Raw genomic sequence first — 20,102 nt, forward strand, 5'->3', positions numbered from 1 at the left:
AGAAAAAAAAAGCCTCTAAGAAGGAATGAAGGTGAAGCTTGATTAGATGGCCTATCAGAAAATGGTTTTTCTTATTCTGAAAGTCCAGTACTCTTAATTAAAGTTTAAGTGCTTGTCAATAAAAATTACATACTGGCAGCTTTTTGTTTTCTCTAATGCAACCTGCTGCCAAAGTAACATGATGACTTTCTCATGGCTTCTAAAAGTCAGCCTCAGTACATGAACACATTATTCTGTATATATCACTGGATATCAGAATTTCAATCATATGAACTTCACGAAGACCAACTCAGACAGTAACCAACAGATTGCAGACTGGAGGACTAACAATGGCCAAGAGGGAACTACTGAGACAACAGCTCCCCAGGTTCAGTCAGCATTCCTGAACACAGCTGTCAGAAATCTCTCAACCAAAGAGATTTTTTTTTTCTTCCCCACCCCGGTACAACATATACATATCAAAAAATAATTGACCTACTAGAAACATAATACATAAAAAATTATTCTTCAAGTTTTGCCAATAATTACTAGCAACAGCTCAACTCTTCCAGGACAAAAGGAGAGAATGTTTATATCTCCAACCAAAAAGAACAGTAATTCTTATTCATCACCCTGGTCAAATTATGCTCTGCTCTCTTCTATGAAACCATGACCAAGAAGAACTTAAATGGAGAGGTCTAAGATTTAGTTTGTCTCAGAGATACTGAATTTACAGAGTTGTACTGCACTCTCAACTAACTTCTGTATTTAATAGTTTCATTTGATCTGTATTTTCTTTTACATTAAGGATGCAATGTAACTGGCAGCTTCTGAAGTTCCCTGAAGATGTACTACCATTCGTTACAAAGATGTTTATTAGGTTCTAGAATTCTATGTTTTATTTTAGGTATATATCTCAGCCCTAAATTATTACCACACAACTCATCAGCCTGTCAACTTTTAAAGTTTTCCTGAAGCACCCTGGCAAAAGCAGACCTTGAACATGGTTTTGGAAGGAGTGAGCTGTGGCTTACCCAGGTTCACTGTTTACTCTTGACTACATTAATCCCTTACAACTCTTTGGAAGTTTTATCTCAACAGTGGCAAAAGAGCATAAATTAATCATTTCACTAAGAATCCAACATAAAGCTTGGAGTATTGTTACAGTGCAATTTACAAAAATATCTCTGTATATGTAGCTGCATAATCAAGTTCCGAGGCACAGAAAGTAGCGAAGTTTTATTTATTTGAGGCCTCAGTGCCAAGACCCATTAGTATTTCAAAATTTAATCTCTCTGAAGGTGATTCTTGAAAAAGCAACCTTTGATGTTTTACCACTTGTTTCCCACCTACATATACTAAATGAAAAGCTTTTTAGCCAGCTACAGGAGTATCCAGTTTGTCTGTAGTCATCTCCTCATGCAGAGCAATGACAGAATGATAGCAACTGTCCAATATGCATGGAAGAGAAGAATGAACTTACATAAATAACTGGTCTGCCTTATTCAGCTGTATTTCTACATTTTCCTTTGTACAAACTCTAAAAGACAACAGAGTAAAATGCTAAGATATTGTGCCCATTACAATCTTTTTGTAAAGCAGGTTACAGAAAGTAAAGAGAACTAGGTAGAAACCTGAAAATATTAAGCTAAAAAATACCTTCATTTTATAACATTGCAAATGACTGTTTTTCAGAGACAGTATATTACAATCTCCATTCTTCACGGTAAGATTTCTTCAACTGAACTCAAACAAGAAAAACAAATTTCAGCTGAACCAGCAGCAGAATAAGGAAGCATTCAAATGTGTAAGGAACAAAATCACGATTCTGAACTGTGAACAGTAAATACCTGCCAATACTAGAAAAAACAGCACGGGCATCAGGAACAGTACAGAGTATTGCATTTAAAGAACTCATTTGGTATAACGAATGCATGCTGACTGTACCATTTACAGTCTCTCATACGATGGACAGGGAACCATTATTAGTCATGAGTGAGAGGAAAAAAGGTAATTAAATAACGCTCCAGCACAGAGGTAGGCCTAGCACAAGTTAGTGAGGCCCACCCAATTTGACTCCACTTCTTTAGTCCAGTGTCTAGTAACTTACCTTTGCTTTTTCACTGGGTTCACTGGTTGTGCCATAGGGAGTGTTATGCAATTCCTTTGATACAACACACAGAAATTCAGCCTGATCTTCATTGCCATAGTTATAGGAGGAACCAATACTGACCAGCTGAAAGATGTGAAAAAAAGAAAGTGAATTGCATTTCCACATAAAACAAACTCCATAAATTCTCATCACTAGTACAAACACTGCTCAGCCTGTACAAACTCTCTTCAGACTGTTGGCTGTGCCTGAAGTGTGATCCTCCACTTCAATGAAAATATGTTTTGATATTGACAAATACAGACACTCTGATGAGATAAATACACCTATCCTTTTTAAACACAGAATTAATGATTTATTCTTATGATTATACTGTGAAAGAAAAGGCTATAGAGCAGGTCAGTGGAGAAGTAGCCTGTTCCCTGTTATTTACTAGAAACCTTCCCATCCTCCAAAGTTAGTTTTAAAAAGTTTGTATGTGGTATCTTTATGTGGCATAATTTAACATGTAAACAGCTGCATGCAAGAAGCACTTTAGCCTAAAGAGATACCCACTTTACTTACAGAATAATGGTACTTGTATAAAAACATGTTTTGAGTGGACAAAGACAAAATTTGCATTTGACTGGAAAACAGCAAGACACAGCATGGTGAGACACCAAGATTAATATCTGGAATTCATAGGTACTGCTACGACTAAGTTAATTAAGGAAGTGCTACAAGCGGAAGCCATGTATAATGAAATGCGACATATTTACAATCTTCTACAAGTCTCGATATTGAATGATAAACGACAATTTACTGAGAAAAAAGGATATACTCAACATCAGTGCTACCTTATATGCAGCATGTTCAGCAAATGGCAGAAATTTCGTGTAACTTGTCTTACCTTACACACAGTACACTTACCTAATGCTAGAAGCTTTACGTAGCCTGCCCTTCCAAGCCAGAATCAAGTCAGATGTAGCTACTTTAAGGGTTTATTTCAAAAGCATGGCAAGATAATGTATGGTGGTATTACTACTGACATAGATCAAAGTCCTAAAAAAATCAACTGTTGCACAGAAACACTGTATCTAAATGTCATTACCAAAACTGTATTAAAACTATTAATGTATTAAATCTACCTACCAAATCACCACACACATGTGATAAGGCTGTCCTATTCCTATTCTCTATTATATCATTAAAGTGCACTGGTAATGGCCCCATAGAAAATGCTTGACTTGTTTTTTAGGGCAACAGCACTGGAAACCCTGTAGTTATCTGTCTAAAAACAAACTGTGAGCTGCCATTAGTCCAGCAGAGCACCAAAGAGAGTAAATCTTTGTTAAAGCAGAGAAGACGCAGCCAAGATGAAATCTTGGTCCCGAATCTGTACTTGAGGGATGAGATTATTCCCCCAGCAGAAGTGGAAGGCAGACCAAGGTTAAAAGCAGATTCCATATAGCACCCTCGGGAGAAAACAAAGCTTCATTGCAGTTGTAAGGAGAGAGAGGAGGGGGATCTCAGACGTTCCAGCATGGAGGAACGAGCCAGCGAGCGCCTGCCCCACAGAACCCGCGTCCAGGAGAGCCGCAGCGCCCGCACACGGGCCGGTCTGCACCAGAGCCCGGGGCCCAGGGGCTCACAGCACCAAACAGCAACGTTCGGCGCCCCCAAACCACCCGCCCTCGCTACGCTGTCTGGGCCTGATCACCAGAAACCTCTCCCTCCCTCCTCCGCTCCTAACATCACTCTGCCTCTGCAAAATACAGTCAGTAATGAACACAGGCTGACCAAAAATGAATGTGATAATGACATTTTTTCCACCAAAACCATGCAATGAAGTTACAAAACCCCAATTTTTTTTAGAGGCACCAATATACTCTCATTGGAATACAAAGCCACCGTTTATCTTGAGATGTGAAGTCAGCTAATCTTTCACAATGGATACTCTACAGTCTGCACCATAGCATATTTGTGTAATATGGAATCACAAAACCCATAAAGTTACTAGTTGCTTAGTTGCACAAAATGGACTAAGAAAGTCCAATGAAAAGCTGGAAAAATCAACCCAGACTTACTTCATATATAGACATGACTTGTTGACTTTCTCCCCTACCAGCAGAAAGCATCATGCATAAGTTTTCAGGAAAAAAAAGCAGTTCAGTTGGCTCTAAGCCTGTTGAAGTGGTATAAAGTTTATCCTGTATATTACATAGCAATTACAAACCATATAACACAAATACAGTAACTGCTTAAATTATTGACGTAAAATGTAGGACTATTTTAAGCAGTATTTTTAACCTACTTAAATGCTAGAAAACATTCAAAAAGTTGCATAAATATTTAAACAAAGCCATGCATAATTCACCTTCTCTGAAGAGAAATTTGAAGAATAAAATTCAAGCATATGATTCAATTTAGTATGCAGTCAACATTTCTTCTTGCAAAGGGCCAAGAACTTGCTATCAGATAAGCTATGATAACAACTGCCAGAAGGAAAAATACTTTACTCATTGACACTCAAAAGGAATAAATGACCTCTCTAAAAGCATATATGATACAAGATTGAAACCTTGGCCAAATGATCAATCCTGGTTCAACGAGGCTGACAGGTCCTCAGCTGATAGATACTTACACCCCACCAATGCTTCATAACCCAAATAAATTGACCTTTTGCACCCAAGTCTTCTTAGGAGACGTGGCAGACTGACTACTTACTAGCTAGTTGGACAGGACTATTGATTTAGCTGACTGCAAAACATCTGGATGTCTTTTTGCCATTACTAATCATTTGGTGCATTTCAAGATAAAGTCGCTTTGCAAATTTAAACACAAGTTCTTCAAAACTCCAACACATAAGCAGTTCCATATATGTGCTACTAAGAATGTATTATTTGCATAATATCAACAGCATGCTAGAAACTTCGTTGTAGCTTTTTGACATGTATCAGCAGCAATAAGGGTGATGGCAGAAAAAAGAAACAATAGAAAATGATTGCAGATTAGAAATGAACTGTTGTGTCAGAAAGTATCACCAGAAAAAAAGCAATATTTTAGCACTTGTATTCCAAAAGTCACCCCATTGTTCCCAGTGTTGGCGACAACACTTTAAGAAGGATGCTGATAAACTGGTATTGCCAAACTCCCCCACCCTCCCCAAAATAACCCACAACAAATCAGAGTATTCTGAGGTCTGTAAAACATGCATTACAATGCACAAGAAAAGGATTTTAGATTATGCAGCCCACTGTTTCTCAGACTTTTTGAAAGGACAAACTCTTTTTGGCTCACGGGGCTTAAAAAGTAGAGAAAGTTTTAACGACCAGAAGCTTAATGAAGGGAAACCACAACATTTTGAAACGCTGAATTTCATAGATTTGTATGATTATATATACATATGTATACATGCATGTATGTATTTTTCATTGTTTTTTTCCTTCCATGACTTGTTTCATTCCTCTGCTTACTAAAGCAGTGTGATCCTGTTTGAGCGTCCCTGTGAGCCCCAGTGTCATAATCCAGCATAGGAAAATGCCGATGTTACTTATCGCAGAAAATTCATTAGATCATGGTCCATTCACTGTTTGCATGGAATAAGGGTGCTGACACTAGTAAACTGTCAGCTGTAACTAAAAATGCGGGAATGGAAAGCATCATCATTATTATTACCATTATCACTTTTATTATTTAATAAACAGAAATATAGCTATTTGCTTTATATTGCTTGATGTGCCAATACAGGTCAGGATTTTCCTGAAAAGACAAAGAAATAATAACAGGGAAGATCCTGTTCTCATAAAGCCTGAACTTTTAAGCAAGATAAAAAGATGACAATCAGAAAGGGCAAAGTTTTTTGTTTGTTGTTTATTTGTTTGTGTGTTCTGTTTTGTTTTTAAAAAGAAACACCACCACCACAAACCACAACAAAAAAACCAGTTGGGCATAAATAAAGGTGGGCAGGAGTACCTGACCCCCAGCCACAGTAAGGCTTGTTTTCAAAGAGGAAAGATTTACAAATTATTTCAGGGACAATAATGAAGCAACTTTCTGAAGAACTTATTCTTAAGTCTGCAGCTCTGTTAGAGGATAACTGTGTCTTTCAGAAAAAAAGGGTATTTAAGAAAAACAGATGATAAAGGTGGCACAGCTGAGAAAACAGGTCAAATGATTCCTGAATCAAGTTACTCAATGGCAGCAAAATATATGAATCTCTTCCTGTCTCAAATCAAATTTCAGGCCTCTTAATGCAATTGTCAGACTTCAAATCTAGGAGGAAGGAGAACTCATTGCCTTCCAGATTTTTTTTTCTTTTATTTTATACCTGCCTTTATTTCTTCACTGCCTTCCTCCATCTCCCATTCCTATTATGTTGAATGTTACTCCGAGCTATCCAGGACCTGAACACAGGAATAACATCATGCTCTCAGTACCCAACACGTCCCTTAACAACAGGCCACATTTCCCACTCACTTCCAAGAAATCTGCAAACCTAGTGCATTAATTTCACATTCCAAATGTTACCTATACAACTGCAAGAAACAGATAGTGCTCGGTACATTGAAAGCAGACTCTGGAATATAGCTAGGCAACAGTCCAGGTTTAAAACCTAGAACTTCATGGCTAAGTGCCCATGTAAACTCACAGGCAAAGTTCTGCTCATATCAAGTCACTTTACTGTCATGTTATCTTCATCATGTTATACTGATCTTTCAGGCTGAATAACCATATATATAGCAAGGCAAAGAACAAGTACTTTGATATTTTATTGATGAAAAATACTACAGAACACCAGGTTCCCAAATCAATTCACACAGCACACTTCAAAACAGAGCACAGCTATGTAAAGAACTGGAACCCCCCTCCAATGTTACTGGTTAGCAAAAAATAATTCCTAAATTCCTGAACACTGGGAAGTAACCCAGCAATTTAAAAAGCAGTGACCTGAGGGAAGAGGGGAGCAGAAAGGATGAGATGGCCTAAAAAGCCAATGAGTGAATCTACAACTCTTCATTTGGGTTTCAAGAAAACTTCCCAAAGGGGAAAACCCCGAAACAAACAAATAAACAAGCCAAAAAACCAAAAGTGTTCTTTCCACTTTAGATTTTAAAATGCTGGTTTTGTTCTCCCTTCACTCCTCCATATTTTATTTCTGAAAAAAACCCCATGGTTTTAGTTGTTCTACTTTGAATATATTTAATCCACTAAAAAAACAGTTAAGTTCTGAGTTACTAGAAACAAGGGTTCAAACTCAGAACTGGCTATTAGGTGGATGAAATACACTCAAATTGGAACAATGATTAGCACAGAAATGTCCCTTTCTGAACCCAGTGAACTCAAAGCTTTATTTACAGGGCTCCTAATGTTTAAATGGTACCACTTTTACTTAACAAGTATGGATCAAAGGCTGTTAAGTTTGGAGGAAATTTAAGTAAAAGAAGTTACCCACTGAAAAGGTATGAAACCTTCTTAAGAAAAACCTTTAACTAAATAACTAGGGTTTTAAAACTCGTTTTCTTATTATTTTTACAATACAAACATTCATAATGTATAATGAAATACTGTGAATATAAACAAAAGCCAGTCACAAATACACACAAATTACTACGTGCTGTACATCCAGGAATAAAGTGGAATGATTTGAAAGCAGCAGAAATGCAAGAAAGCCAAGCATATCAGTGTGAGGGCAAAAAGAACGGTGGGACACACCTCACTGCAGCATTTCTGGAAGCATCTCTCTTCCCCTCTCACCTCCCGTGACACTATCAGCAGATACTCTGACTGCTGGGCCCGGCCACAGCTGTACTGGGAACCTATACTGACAAGCTGAAATAACCAATCAAAGCAAAACACAAAGAGAAACCTTCGTAAAGCTGAAGCACATACCATTATCCGAATTGTACAAGTAACAGATGAGCTCAAATGTTCAGGTAACATTCACTTGCCACTAGAACAGGTTGGTATCAAGCTACAACTTTCATTTCAACATACTTAAAATTTACGGAAGCAGTTGCAAAGCCCTTTGTAATTTCAAGGGAAGTTAAGCGTTATTGATAGTAAGTCAAAAAACTTCCCATATCACTTTGGTGTAGCAAACTACTCTGAAAAACAAGGTCTGGTGCATTATGAAAGTGAGCATTTTTTCCTGTCATACTTGCCAAGTGCAGAAGGAACATGGATATAAGACTGGAAGGTGTTACGTAAAGCAATATAGCAAGCCTGGGTATGAAAGAGCTTCATCTTCTTCCACATATTGATAAACAAAATACAGCTACGGAAACTAGAGGCAAAAAAGTTGAGTGCTCTAAGTAGGTTTTCAAAGGGTAACTTACAGAAGGTCCAAGAAAATAACTGGAGTGGAAAAAATTGTCTGTCTTGTTCCCATAAAAATCAGTACCAAGAACTCTGTTCACACTTGCTAAATGTCTAATAATTCAGAAGTTCAGAACAACCTCATCTAAAATTCTCAACTTGTTATTACAAAAAATATTTTACCTTCATAATACATGGCAATTCCTTGCCCATTTAAATCAAAGCATAGCCTGTCAGCGCACTTGAGAAAGATTAGAGCTTTAAATTAAGTGTGATGAACTACGCAACAACTGCCTATCCTGAGTAAACTGGAGATTACTATTGATGAGAAGGCCCATGAACAGTACATGTATTTTCATCCTGCTATTGTTGTGTGAATAATTTTGAGGGCAGCAGCTAAACACCGTCCTCCTCCCTCAGTGAACATAGTTAAGACAGCATCATGGCCACAGACTCAGGCTACATTGATCATTAAAATTTACATGCCTGACACACCACTGCTGTCTAAAGCCTTTGTATGTAGTGATTTTGTACAGCCCAGAGTTTCTCATTAAGCAGTATTGCCAAAATACTGGTTTTTTCTGATTGCCTGAAGAGGTAATGATTGAAACTAAAAATCACCTACAAAATAACCCACTGAAATCACAGAAGTGGGGCAGCACAATTATTGGCAGTAGTTTTTGGACTGGGACTGATACATAATTACCATATTCCAGCAGTACTTTCAGTGGTATTCTTTGGAAAAGCGCATCAATACAGCACCAGAAGTTTAACACTTTCACCTCCTATTTAATCACCACATCCAATTGTATTTTACAATAAAATTTTGAAATGGTACGGGGAAAGAAATATTTTTGATCAAAACCACTTAACCACTTAAACATGTTATATGTGGCACAGAGCACAAGGACTCTCAGCCCACAGGAATATTACTCCTCCGAAAAAAATGATTATTTCTATCCCACCAATGACAATACGTACAAAGAGTGGTGGTGCCACCCCAGAGACTGCTTCTGAGGGAAGCATGCTGCTGAGCGACACAGGTTTAGACAAGATTAAAAATTATAGTAATGCTACATTGTTCTCGAATCTTAACAATGGAACTGTTTAGATTATACAGAATATCCAAACCATGTTTCAAGTGAATGATGTCTGCTAAAAGCAGGTCTGCAATACAACCAAAGGAGAGAATGGCCCGGTCTGAGGTAATGAGCATTATGAGACCACACAGCTGTTGTGTTCATCTGCTTCAAACTATGTGTCCAAGGGAGAGCAACACGGGAATTGGGAGAAAGCTGGATGAAACAGAGACACAACCTTCAAGAAAACCACTGGAATTTTCCAGTGCTAGAAGGCAATCTAAATTCTAAAAGAAATTATGATAGTTCTTTCAGCATTTGCACTGTCAAAGCAGTATTCTTCCCAAACACAATATCCCCAAAGAATACAAGGCTTTAGGACAGGTAAAAGCCATAGTATAATTCAATCTGTTAAAAAGTAAAGAATCTCTATTTGCAATGAAAGCTAGTTTCTCATGACAAAAAAGAATGTAAAAAAAAACCCCAACTTTGTCAATGTACTGGTCAACAACAGTCATGTGCATTAAGTGAGAGCTTTTTCCAGGACTTGAACAACATTCAGCTTTGGGCATTCCAAACAGACCTGGTAATACCTGTGCCGGAGAACTGAAGCACAAGACACTCTGTGCTGGTTTAGTTTACTTGATCATGGCTGTCTCCGTGACACCAGCACCTTACACATTTCATCATACATAAACAAAATGTTCTCTTTTACCTTTGTGTGCCATACTTTTAAAAAATGTTGCTTTGTTGTGTTATTAAAGTGAGACTGCACGGGATAAGAGACTTGTGTTTATTCCCATCTCTCCTACAGCTGGCACCAGCCACTGAACAAGGAGCTGGCGGCTCAGCATCATGTCTCGCTCCAGCGTTAACACATTCACTGCTCCAACGCAGTTTAGATATTCCGGTAGGTTAGGAATGCGAAGGATGAACAAGTCACACAGTTAGTTTCTTATTTACAGAGATTAGCAAAGATGACAGAAAGATCTTCTAGCAATTTTACAATGTATTCTTGAATCTACACATAAAGCCATTTTTATGCACTGCAAAGAATGAGAACATCCACGTAGCTCACACCTGTCCAGCTTGACATCCGTGCCGGATAAGTTCACCCTCCTATGTCTATCAGTCCTTTATCTGAAGAACCATTGTTTGGGCCTGACAAGCATTTATCTCCCAAGCTCATTTCTTCTACCCAGAGCTCTTTATATTTGACCTACAAATTTGTATAAACTTGTATTAGTTAATTTTGGTTCATTCACCCTTCAAATGTTCATGTGTAGACACTGCAGAATTACATTTCAAACATGATGTAGATGTTTTTATTGAAAATCAGCACAATTTACCTCCTGGAAAGCTACAGGTTTTTTATTCTCTGACAAATAAGAATATAAATATCAAATTTTAACTTAACTGTGCATCTTTATCGATCCCATTTCTGAAAATGACTGCACTTAAAAATATACATAGAATTGACTTGATATTCTCTCACATAACTGAATTTTTAGAAGACTTTGTAATTACATCCCTTATGGTTTTTTTACCTGTTCAAATTTCCAGCCGTCGGACATTGTGGAAACCATCTGAGTGAGTTCTTCTTCCTGGCACTGCAGCACCCTGTACACATGTTTGACTGGCACCTTCAAGAAGAAATATAAGATGCTCAAAACAGCCTGGAATTCACTATGTATGTGACTTGTCTAAAGTTACCCTTCTTCTTTAGAAATGGTAAGCAACACCACCTTGAACCCCCTGCCTTTCTTTTTTTTTAATTAAAAAAAAAAAAAAAGAAACCTCATCTGTTCAGAATCACCTTGCAGAAGACTCAATGCTTCATGAATGTTTCTGAGACTGAGTGCTACTTAATAGTTATAACAAAATAATCTTAAGGCTTGCCTAGTGTTCCATGTGGCAGCAAACCACATCATTCAAAATCAAGGCTGAGGTTCTGCAGAGGCCTACCTTACTTTAAGGAACATCTTCATTTCCCTTTCAAAGTTTCCCATCTACAGCAATGAACGACAAGGACCATTTCAGCTGAAACCCTTTAGAAAACACTGTCAGAGCAACTCTGCAATCCCACAGCCCAGCTTCAGGAGAAATCTGGCAACATGAGTTTGTAACATGGCCATGAAGACTCAGTTATCAGGGAAGGCCAGAGTAGCAGAGTTGAAGAACAAACTTGAATACTTTCTTAACAGTTTCTCTATCATAGCCTCTTTCATGAAGAAACATTCACGAGCTGCAACGAGAAGAGGTAGAGTCTTCTCAGCTACAGAGCACTACAAATAAAGCAACGAACTTTGCTACAGAAGTGTGTGACTGGAGGTAAACAGCATCCGTGTGTACGCTGTGAAAACACACCATAGAAACAGCACTTATTCCATAGTTAGACAATCTCTTCATATTCAGAGTATTTAAATGTATACGAGAAAAATGTGTTCTACAAAAGCCGTTTTCTAAAATAACTATTTCCAGAAATGTTATTATGACAAATTCTACTATTGCCAGACATTTTTTGACAATTCTTTAGAATGTTTTCAGTTTTCAAACAAGAACTGGAACCATATGCTTGTGATCTTTGTAAGCAGACTGGCAGATACTGGCACTTAATAATATTAATCTTTGCGTACTAATGGTTTCAGCTCAGCCAGCAAGGGAGGCAGCCATTCAGTATCTTACTGGGGAAATGAGCAAATGAGCAGTTAAGGAGAAGGGGGGGAAAAAAAAAAAAAAAGGAACCCACCCACTACTTGCCCTAGAACAAATAATCAAAAATACACTAGAAAACAGCCTCACCTGTGAGATTTTGCTGTCTCTTTCTCTTATTTTGTCCTTTACCAATTTTATTAGTGATGTGATATTGTAGAATTCGGCCTCTTCCAGTACACCTAGTATGAGAACATTTTTTTTTAAAGAGAGTGTAAACAAAGATTCCAGGCCAAAACCACCAACCAGTTCCTACGATTATCTTCTCTACAGCTATAGAAAATTATTCATTTTGCCCACGGAAAAGTTAATTTACCAACCTAATGATTCTGGCTTCCTTGAGGCACATGTAGTTCAAAGCCTAGTTCACTGTGAAAAACTGTCCTAAAAAAGTCTGAACAAAACTGATGCCATTTCACACACAGAATGAGAGGTAGGAAACAAAAACAAGGAGCATAAATGCCATTTCATAGCAGACTGATAGATCGCGGTGGCTTAGGCCCCGCCTCAGGATGGAATATGAAAGAGAAATTAAAATAGTCCTACTGAAAAGCTCTGCAGCCGCCAGAGTGCAGAAAATTTTTCTTACTGTCATTTGAGAGCTTAGACCCTGAAACAAAAGCTTACAGATACTACAGACTGCTGTTGCTCATGGATTCAAGCCTACCTGTTCTCCAAACATACCACGTTGAACAGCGCACATGGAAATTATATTTCACATCATTTCCCACTAATATTGTTAGACTGTATTTCTCTTTGATTGATTTCTTCAATACCTTATCAATACAGATTTAGTACTATATGGTTTAAACCAGCCATCCTCCATTAGGATAAAATTTGTATGAATTGCAGACAGGGAGGAGAAGCTGGGGGCAGAATTTATTTATTCCACACATCCAAACATCCCAGAACTTCACTCTTCACTTTACATCTTCTTGTTTCACAGCCAGTATTCTTTTGCTTGAAGAGGACTAAACCTAAATATTTCACACAGTCACACATGAAAGATACAAGGTCATACCATAAGAGGCATCTCCCCTCATGTCTGAATATTTATGTTCTATTTCTGAGGATAGGGGGTGTGAAATCAGGAATCATACTCAAAACACTCAAGTAACGGCATATACTATAACTGCACAATACCTATCAGCTTTGCTTGAAACAGATCAAAATGCTACACTGATGAAGATTTAACATCTACCTGTAAGTTACTTTTGGTGACTCAAAAGCAGGGAAAATAATAAGCAAGTGACAAGAAAGCAGGAGATTTAGTAACATCTTACCTTCCTCAGCTAGGTCCTTGTTAATAACCAGTTTCCCATGTCTGAGATAGTTTAGCACTGGCCCAAAGTAGGTTGGGTCTCTGTCTATTAAATAGGCACCTGTTTCATCCTAGATGAGGAAAAAACAAAACAACAACAAAAAACAACAACAACTTAACACACCCCCCAAAAAATTTAAAAAACAACAACAAACAAAAAACAAAACAACAAAAAACACAACAAAACAGCAAACACCAACCACAAAACAAAACCACAAACACCCCAAACAAACAAAAAAGGCAAAAACCCCACAATGATTTGAATGCCCAAGCAGAAACTGCAAGCTAATAATATTCGGCTTGGCATCTGAACAGCAAGCACGTATTCAGATACAGCCACATCCCTTAAAGCCAGATTTATTAAAGACATTAAAAGGAATTTAATAGTGTAGTTGTAATTGTATCAAAGTGATCACTCAATCATGTACTATACAACTTCTCTTCCTCAACCAATCCCCCCCACCCTCTTATCAAAAAGATTAACAACATCATTAGCACAGAAGATTTAAGTAGTGAGAACACTGAAAATTAAGGTTAAAAATAACACTTAAAACTAGAAAACTAACATTTTGTTTGGAAACCTGAAGAATCAGAACAAAGGCTACAATTCCAGTGAGGCTGAAGTATCAGGTTGCCTCTATTAAGACAAACCAACCTACCTTCTTCTAATATCAACATTTTGCTCTAAAAAGTTTTGGTTTTGTCTTGGTTCAGATGTACAATATTCACATGGTACTGAGAACAGCTGCGTACCAAGCAAGGGTTGTATGTGCATCTTAGAAAAAAAGAATTATACTGAAGACACAGTTCCTACCTACCTCATGCAGACAAAGAAGGGACAGATCGAACTAACCGATGCTCAGTTTACTGAACAGAGCACAGCATTTTGTGGAATGGAAAACACAGTTCAAGAAATTCATCTGCATAGCTGATATTCTTGACAAAGAGACAAAGGAGCAAAATTGGTATTTCCTACATAATTTAGAGTCCATGTGTGAACACCTGTGACCAATGCAGCACTGACACTGTGCTGGCCAGAGGTCTAAGGAAGGTGGGCAAGACAGACAGACGTCTGACAGACTCACGGCTCTTCCTGCTGCCGAGTGGGCCACTGACAGCACTAACCCTTCAGAACCACCAGGCACATACTGGAGAGATGCGGCAGCACCTCAGACACTTTGATTTATTCTTATTTTTAATATTCTAGTAGTTTACAGGAGATCCTAAACGACCATCACTACCAACAATCCTAGCTAAACTTCAATCATTCTCCGCCAAAACTACATATGATAGTGATACTGGTTGTTCCACATGATAAAAATTGTACTGACCCAATCCTCTGCATTTGCACAGTAACGCTGACATGTAAAAGTTTGATAACCGAACTGTGATACCTGAAAACTCTCTCTACTTTAAAGTATCTAACATTACTAAAATGTTTCATTGGAAAAAAGACAGTGGATGTATTTTCAGGTACATGGATTTAGTTTCTGAATAACTGTGCTTGTCTAGCCAGGGTTGGTAGAATGCAGAAATACCACAGTCTGAACTACAAAAAATATAAATTTCTTTCTATAACTACAAGCTAAAGGATTTACACACCTAGAATGTAATTTTAGAAGAAGGGATGTCATATTTTATATAAAATTAACTGTTCAAGAAAATGCTAATATATTAAAACGTGCTGTCAGAGCAGACGGGGCTTGACAAAGTCTAATCACAATTTCTTCTGATCTAAACTCATGGTCTCACAGAAGTGAAATGATGCACCAAAACCAGTAGACGGATGAAGTGCATAAAATGCTATATTTTAAATGTTTCACATTTAAACAGATTTACATTACCAAAACACTTGAATGAACAATCTACAGATACAACCCAAATAAATTAAATTAGCTGACAATTGTATGAATTATAACCTGAAAAGTATTATTTAATACAGGAACAGAAACCAGTGAAGTTGGAAAGGAAGAGCTAAAACCAATTAAAAGAAACACTCTTTTAAAGAAAAAAGCACAGTCTTGGGCCATCGGTTTAACTGAATTAAGAAAAACATGGACTTACAAACCTCTAAGTCCTCCCAGTTAAGTTAATTCTCTAGAAACAATATTTTTCAGTAAGATTACTGTATTCTTCCACAGGACAGTGTTTTTGCACATGGCCCTTTGAAGCAACACCGGCCACCAGCGCCACACCACCGACACGCGGCTGGGTCACGGAAGCACAATAACTAAGAGCTCTAAAGGAAATTTCAAGTAACAATGGTTACTTCACTCCTTACACAAAAGGCCTCAAAAATTTTGGGGTTTGTTTATTTATTTTATGGATTACAGTATCTGAAATTACTCTTCCCCTGAGCAGGCTTCTATATACTGAAGGGAAGGAGCTGTCAGGCCTCCTCTTTGACACACACATCACAGCTCATTCCTGGCACTTGTACCAAGTATGCTTTACACACACTGACAGCACCCACTCTGTGAAACACAACATAGAATTGCTTTGGCCTTCTATCTATTTTTAACCATTTTCCTCATCCACAAACTTTTTTCCACTCTACCGTTCCACATCTCACTTTTTTCCTGTTACACTCATTCCTTTCCTAATCACTATCAAGTTTTCTACCTCATCAAATTACCATCTAGAATCCATAAAAATGCTTCATTTTCACACTGATAAATATAAATATCAAACCAAATGTATGTATAATACACCACATACAAATAAAGTACCATCTCATTAGCGTCATAGTTAACCTTTCAAGCATGTCCTCAAAAAACAATAAAGAAGAAAAAGGAACCCAAAAGTCTTTTAATTTATGGTGAAATAGGTTTTTTTTTCTTTTTAACATTAGTAAATATCAATCATTAAAGTTTTAAAACTCTGGCTAAATTCTAACAGTGAGCAATCCAAATTCTGTCAATAGAATTCACTTTAGTATGTAAACTCCACGCAAAATTATTAATAGATTGACCAATTCAGAGTAAGTAGCCACTTGCTTACCTAGATTACAGATATGGAAAACAGGCATTAATTAACATGCTTCCAAAGAGAAAGATGTGTGTTATGGGCTTGGGCCTTACAAGCCCGCAATGCTACAGACTAGTGCCAGGGACTCAGGAGCCAAAACGCAAACCATTCAGTAAAGAATGTTGTAACAATATACAAAGAATGCACAGAAAAAAGAGGCACGAAACTGACTTCCCAGGCGTCTTCCTACAAAAAATGCCTTTTCACTCCTGTAGGGCAAGCTGCCTGATTATCCTTCAATGTACACTAAGCACTTCATGTTGAAATCACTATGAAAAGCCGATTATGCCAGATGTTTAAGGATATTTATGTAAACATAAATCCAATAAAAGCTGACACAGCAATGTAGTCTTCTGTTCCACCTAGAACCCTCAAAATATGGGTCGTAAGTCTTTCCACTTTCAGATTATTGTTGGGATTGGCTTCATCCACATGTACATGAAAACACATTGTATTTTCAGGTGTAATTAGCATTTTGGACACTCTTTCTAAAACATTTTGTTTCAAGATAAGAACAATAAATTGCACTTCAAATGTGATCTAGACAGTTTAAAGCTGTAGCTACAGTTTGTGCAGACATGGCTGAAGTAGCTCTAGGCTGGCGAGCTCGGTATTAACAGACTGTGCTGCTGTCTCTGCCAACTAATGGGGTTCCTACCAGCTCTGAGCAAGGCTGAACCTTCACTGCCACAGCCAGTGTGGTATTTTGAAGCCATTTCCCAAGTTTCAGGTGAATACCACAAACGCCAGGCAAATCTACATTGTAATAAGGTCTCGGTTTTCTCTCTTGTAGGTATGTTTTACACAAACTGGTGTCAATGTTTGCCAGAACAGCAGCTGAAACTCAAGTTTCCTCTCTATTCATATAGTCACATCACCCCACATTTCGACCCCACAGGTGTTCCACACAAATTCTGCCACTCTTTGTAGGGATAGTGAAAGCAAATGCTCCAGTCGTCTTTGCGCATCCAACACAAAAGTGTTAATTAACCATATGGGTGTCTATATCTTTACTCGGTTATATTTTTGCATTACATTCTTCTCTCTACCCAGTATTTTTCCTTCCTAGTCCATAAGTCCTGGACCTTTTCCATACCCGCTCCTTTTTACGAGGGCACCATTTAAAAGACAACATTGCTGAGCTACAGTGAAGGCTGCATTTGTTCATTACCACTCTCCCACACCAAAGTTCAGTCCAAGTTACAAATACCATGGAATTTCAGAGGAAGCTGAATAATTTGCCCTTAAATTTTCAATCCCTTGGTTCAGCATACCAATGAAAAGTCAGTGTATCTCACAATCATATTCCTTCTTCCTTAAGAATTAACCCTTAAGCATATCTACAATCCAAGGATTTCAGGACACTCAAAATGCACATGTATTTTCAAAGAATTTGAAAAATATTGCCAAAAACATTTAAATGATCATGTATTCGAGTCTCAAACATTTCCACTTTAATATTTACAGAGACTGAGGCTCAAAGGAATCATAATGAATACCTAGCCTGATCTTAATTTAAAACATACATAGGTCTCAATTTATATACAGTGAAATGTATAACCTTCAGAAAGTAGTGGTGAAACCTAACCATTTTGTGCGAGCCACTCCAATTACTGTCACTGTTAAAAATATGTACTTTCTAGCCTGGACACCTATAGTTCCACACTTCACTAGCTGAACAGCTTTGCAGGCTGATCAGGCTTCACTCTCAGATTTCTAGTCCCTTGTATGTACTTCTGGACTGAGAAGTCACTCATCAACTCCTTGCCAAAAAAGGTTTCACTCTTTAGAATCTGTCGCCAAATCGTACAGCTCACATGACAATCCCCAATCCCATTTAACATTCTCACCAAGAATTGCATTAATACACTAGTTGAAACGGCAGAAATCTATTTCCAGTTAATTATCTTCATTGAGGTCAAAACTAGTCCAAAGATTTCTCCTCAAATATTTTTCCAGAATAGACACACTCAGAATCCAAACTGCCGAGGTTTTAGCTCAGAGCTGTGTGCTCCAACATGGGCAGCTAAAAAGTGACATCATTTACATATGCCGAGCAAGCAGAAATTGTGCTAAAGGCAGCAATATGCACAGAAATACAATCGTATCTGGCATTAAACCTAAATCCAGACTCAGAAATAATTCTCTCACCTACCCCCTATGCTTTTTAAATCTTGAGCTGGATGCCCACAACACATTTTTCTCAAATTATGTGACATAAAAACTTTGAGCTCTTCTGCTTGGTCTTGTTTCTAGATGTGCAACCTGCCCCCCTCCCTTTTGTCAGCTAGGACAACACTAGAGCTTTCCACAAGCTGTTTAACCCACTGAAGCTATAAAAAAATATACCTCCTCCTTCATTTTTGCTGAATTACATATCAGATGGAGCGTGATCAGAAGAGTACGAAATGTGCCTATGAACTATAAAACGCGCTTTGTATTATGAAGACAATTCAGTATTAATCTGTTGAAAATACATCTAAAACTTCCCAAAGTGAGTGACTCAAGTGCATCCCAGACTAATTCCCCATGCAGGAAACATGATATCGCATGTCAAGGGTCGATTTTTCACAGTTCTTTCAAACAGGGCTGTGGCTGTCAGCTCCGATCATCTCTGCTGGCCCGTCCCTCAGGATCCTCCACTCCCCACGAGGCCGCAGGGACGAGTGTGTCCGGCGGGTGCACCAGCACCTGAGCTCAGACACAACCCTCTCGCGGTAAAGTTCACAACTAGGTGTTTAAAATCCAGGTGATTTTTAGGAAGAAAACACAATGGAATCAAACCTGGTCAAAGACCAGTTGTAATGTGCCAAGCTTTAGGAGGGCAGTATCTTTATCAGCTGCACTTCGTACGAACGACTGTTTTACGAGCACAAAATTGTGCGGCATAGTAGTCACTGTAAATGACTGCGTACAGTATAGAAAAAAAATGGCAACTTAGTACCAGGTTAGAGCTCCTAATGGGACTCCAAAGAGTAAAACCACAAGTGAAAAAACAAATCTCCTACTATCAGATTTTGATTTACTTACATGTGGCAAAAGAGAAGAACCAGAGTCCAGGATGATAACACAAATATCACCAGTTAATCCTATGCTAATCAGTTAAGGGCATCTCACATTTCAAAATCAAACCATACAGACAATCTATTGATGTGCTATTGTATCAAGATGATACTCACAAATTGGTGAGATAGCAGGGAAAGATTTTTGTTCTCTTTAAAGGACATATATGACATACGTTTTCATTCAGAGGTAAAAAAGGAACTGCTTGGATTATATTTTGTTGTTTACAGGAGACGAAGAATCCAAAGATTCTGAATCAAATCCTTGGAAGAAAGGCTCTATGTGTTTAAGCAATCTTAGGTATTGTAATTAATACACGATGATGGGTAATCTAAGCACTAGGCCACTTCTGCAAAATCCAAGGTGACAGGTGACTGCAGAAATCAGGCTCTGAATGGCTGAAGTGAAAATCAATGGCTACAGATGGTCAAGACAATGGGACATGAAACTCTGACAAATGCTGTACAGAAAAGACAACCATGGTGCATATTTAACCAGGAAAGCCTTTGGGTTT

General features: G+C 38.0%; 1 protein-coding gene across 2 annotated transcripts in view; it reads right to left on the bottom strand.

Moving 5' to 3' along the window:
• The window catches only part of KCTD5 (potassium channel tetramerization domain containing 5), a 35,176-nt gene that overhangs the window by 13,024 nt on the left and 2,050 nt on the right, over window positions 1–20,102 (bottom strand). Inside the window, exons 2-6 of one of the 2 annotated variants that reach the window (XM_065645292.1) lie at window positions 13,461–13,569; window positions 12,268–12,359; window positions 11,013–11,108; window positions 7,784–7,900; window positions 2,090–2,215 (exon numbers count right to left, since the gene is read on the bottom strand). In XM_065645292.1, the coding sequence (XP_065501364.1) occupies window positions 2,090–2,215; window positions 7,784–7,900; window positions 11,013–11,108; window positions 12,268–12,359; window positions 13,461–13,569 (540 nt within the window). The remainder of the gene's footprint in view (window positions 1–2,089; window positions 2,216–7,783; window positions 7,901–11,012; window positions 11,109–12,267; window positions 12,360–13,460; window positions 13,570–20,102) is intronic. The other variant, XM_065645293.1, reaches the window with a different exon arrangement.

The sequence above is a fragment of the Caloenas nicobarica genome, chromosome 14 (genome assembly GCF_036013445.1).
Source record: "Caloenas nicobarica isolate bCalNic1 chromosome 14, bCalNic1.hap1, whole genome shotgun sequence".
In the NCBI taxonomy this organism is placed as follows: Eukaryota; Metazoa; Chordata; class Aves; order Columbiformes; family Columbidae; genus Caloenas; species Caloenas nicobarica.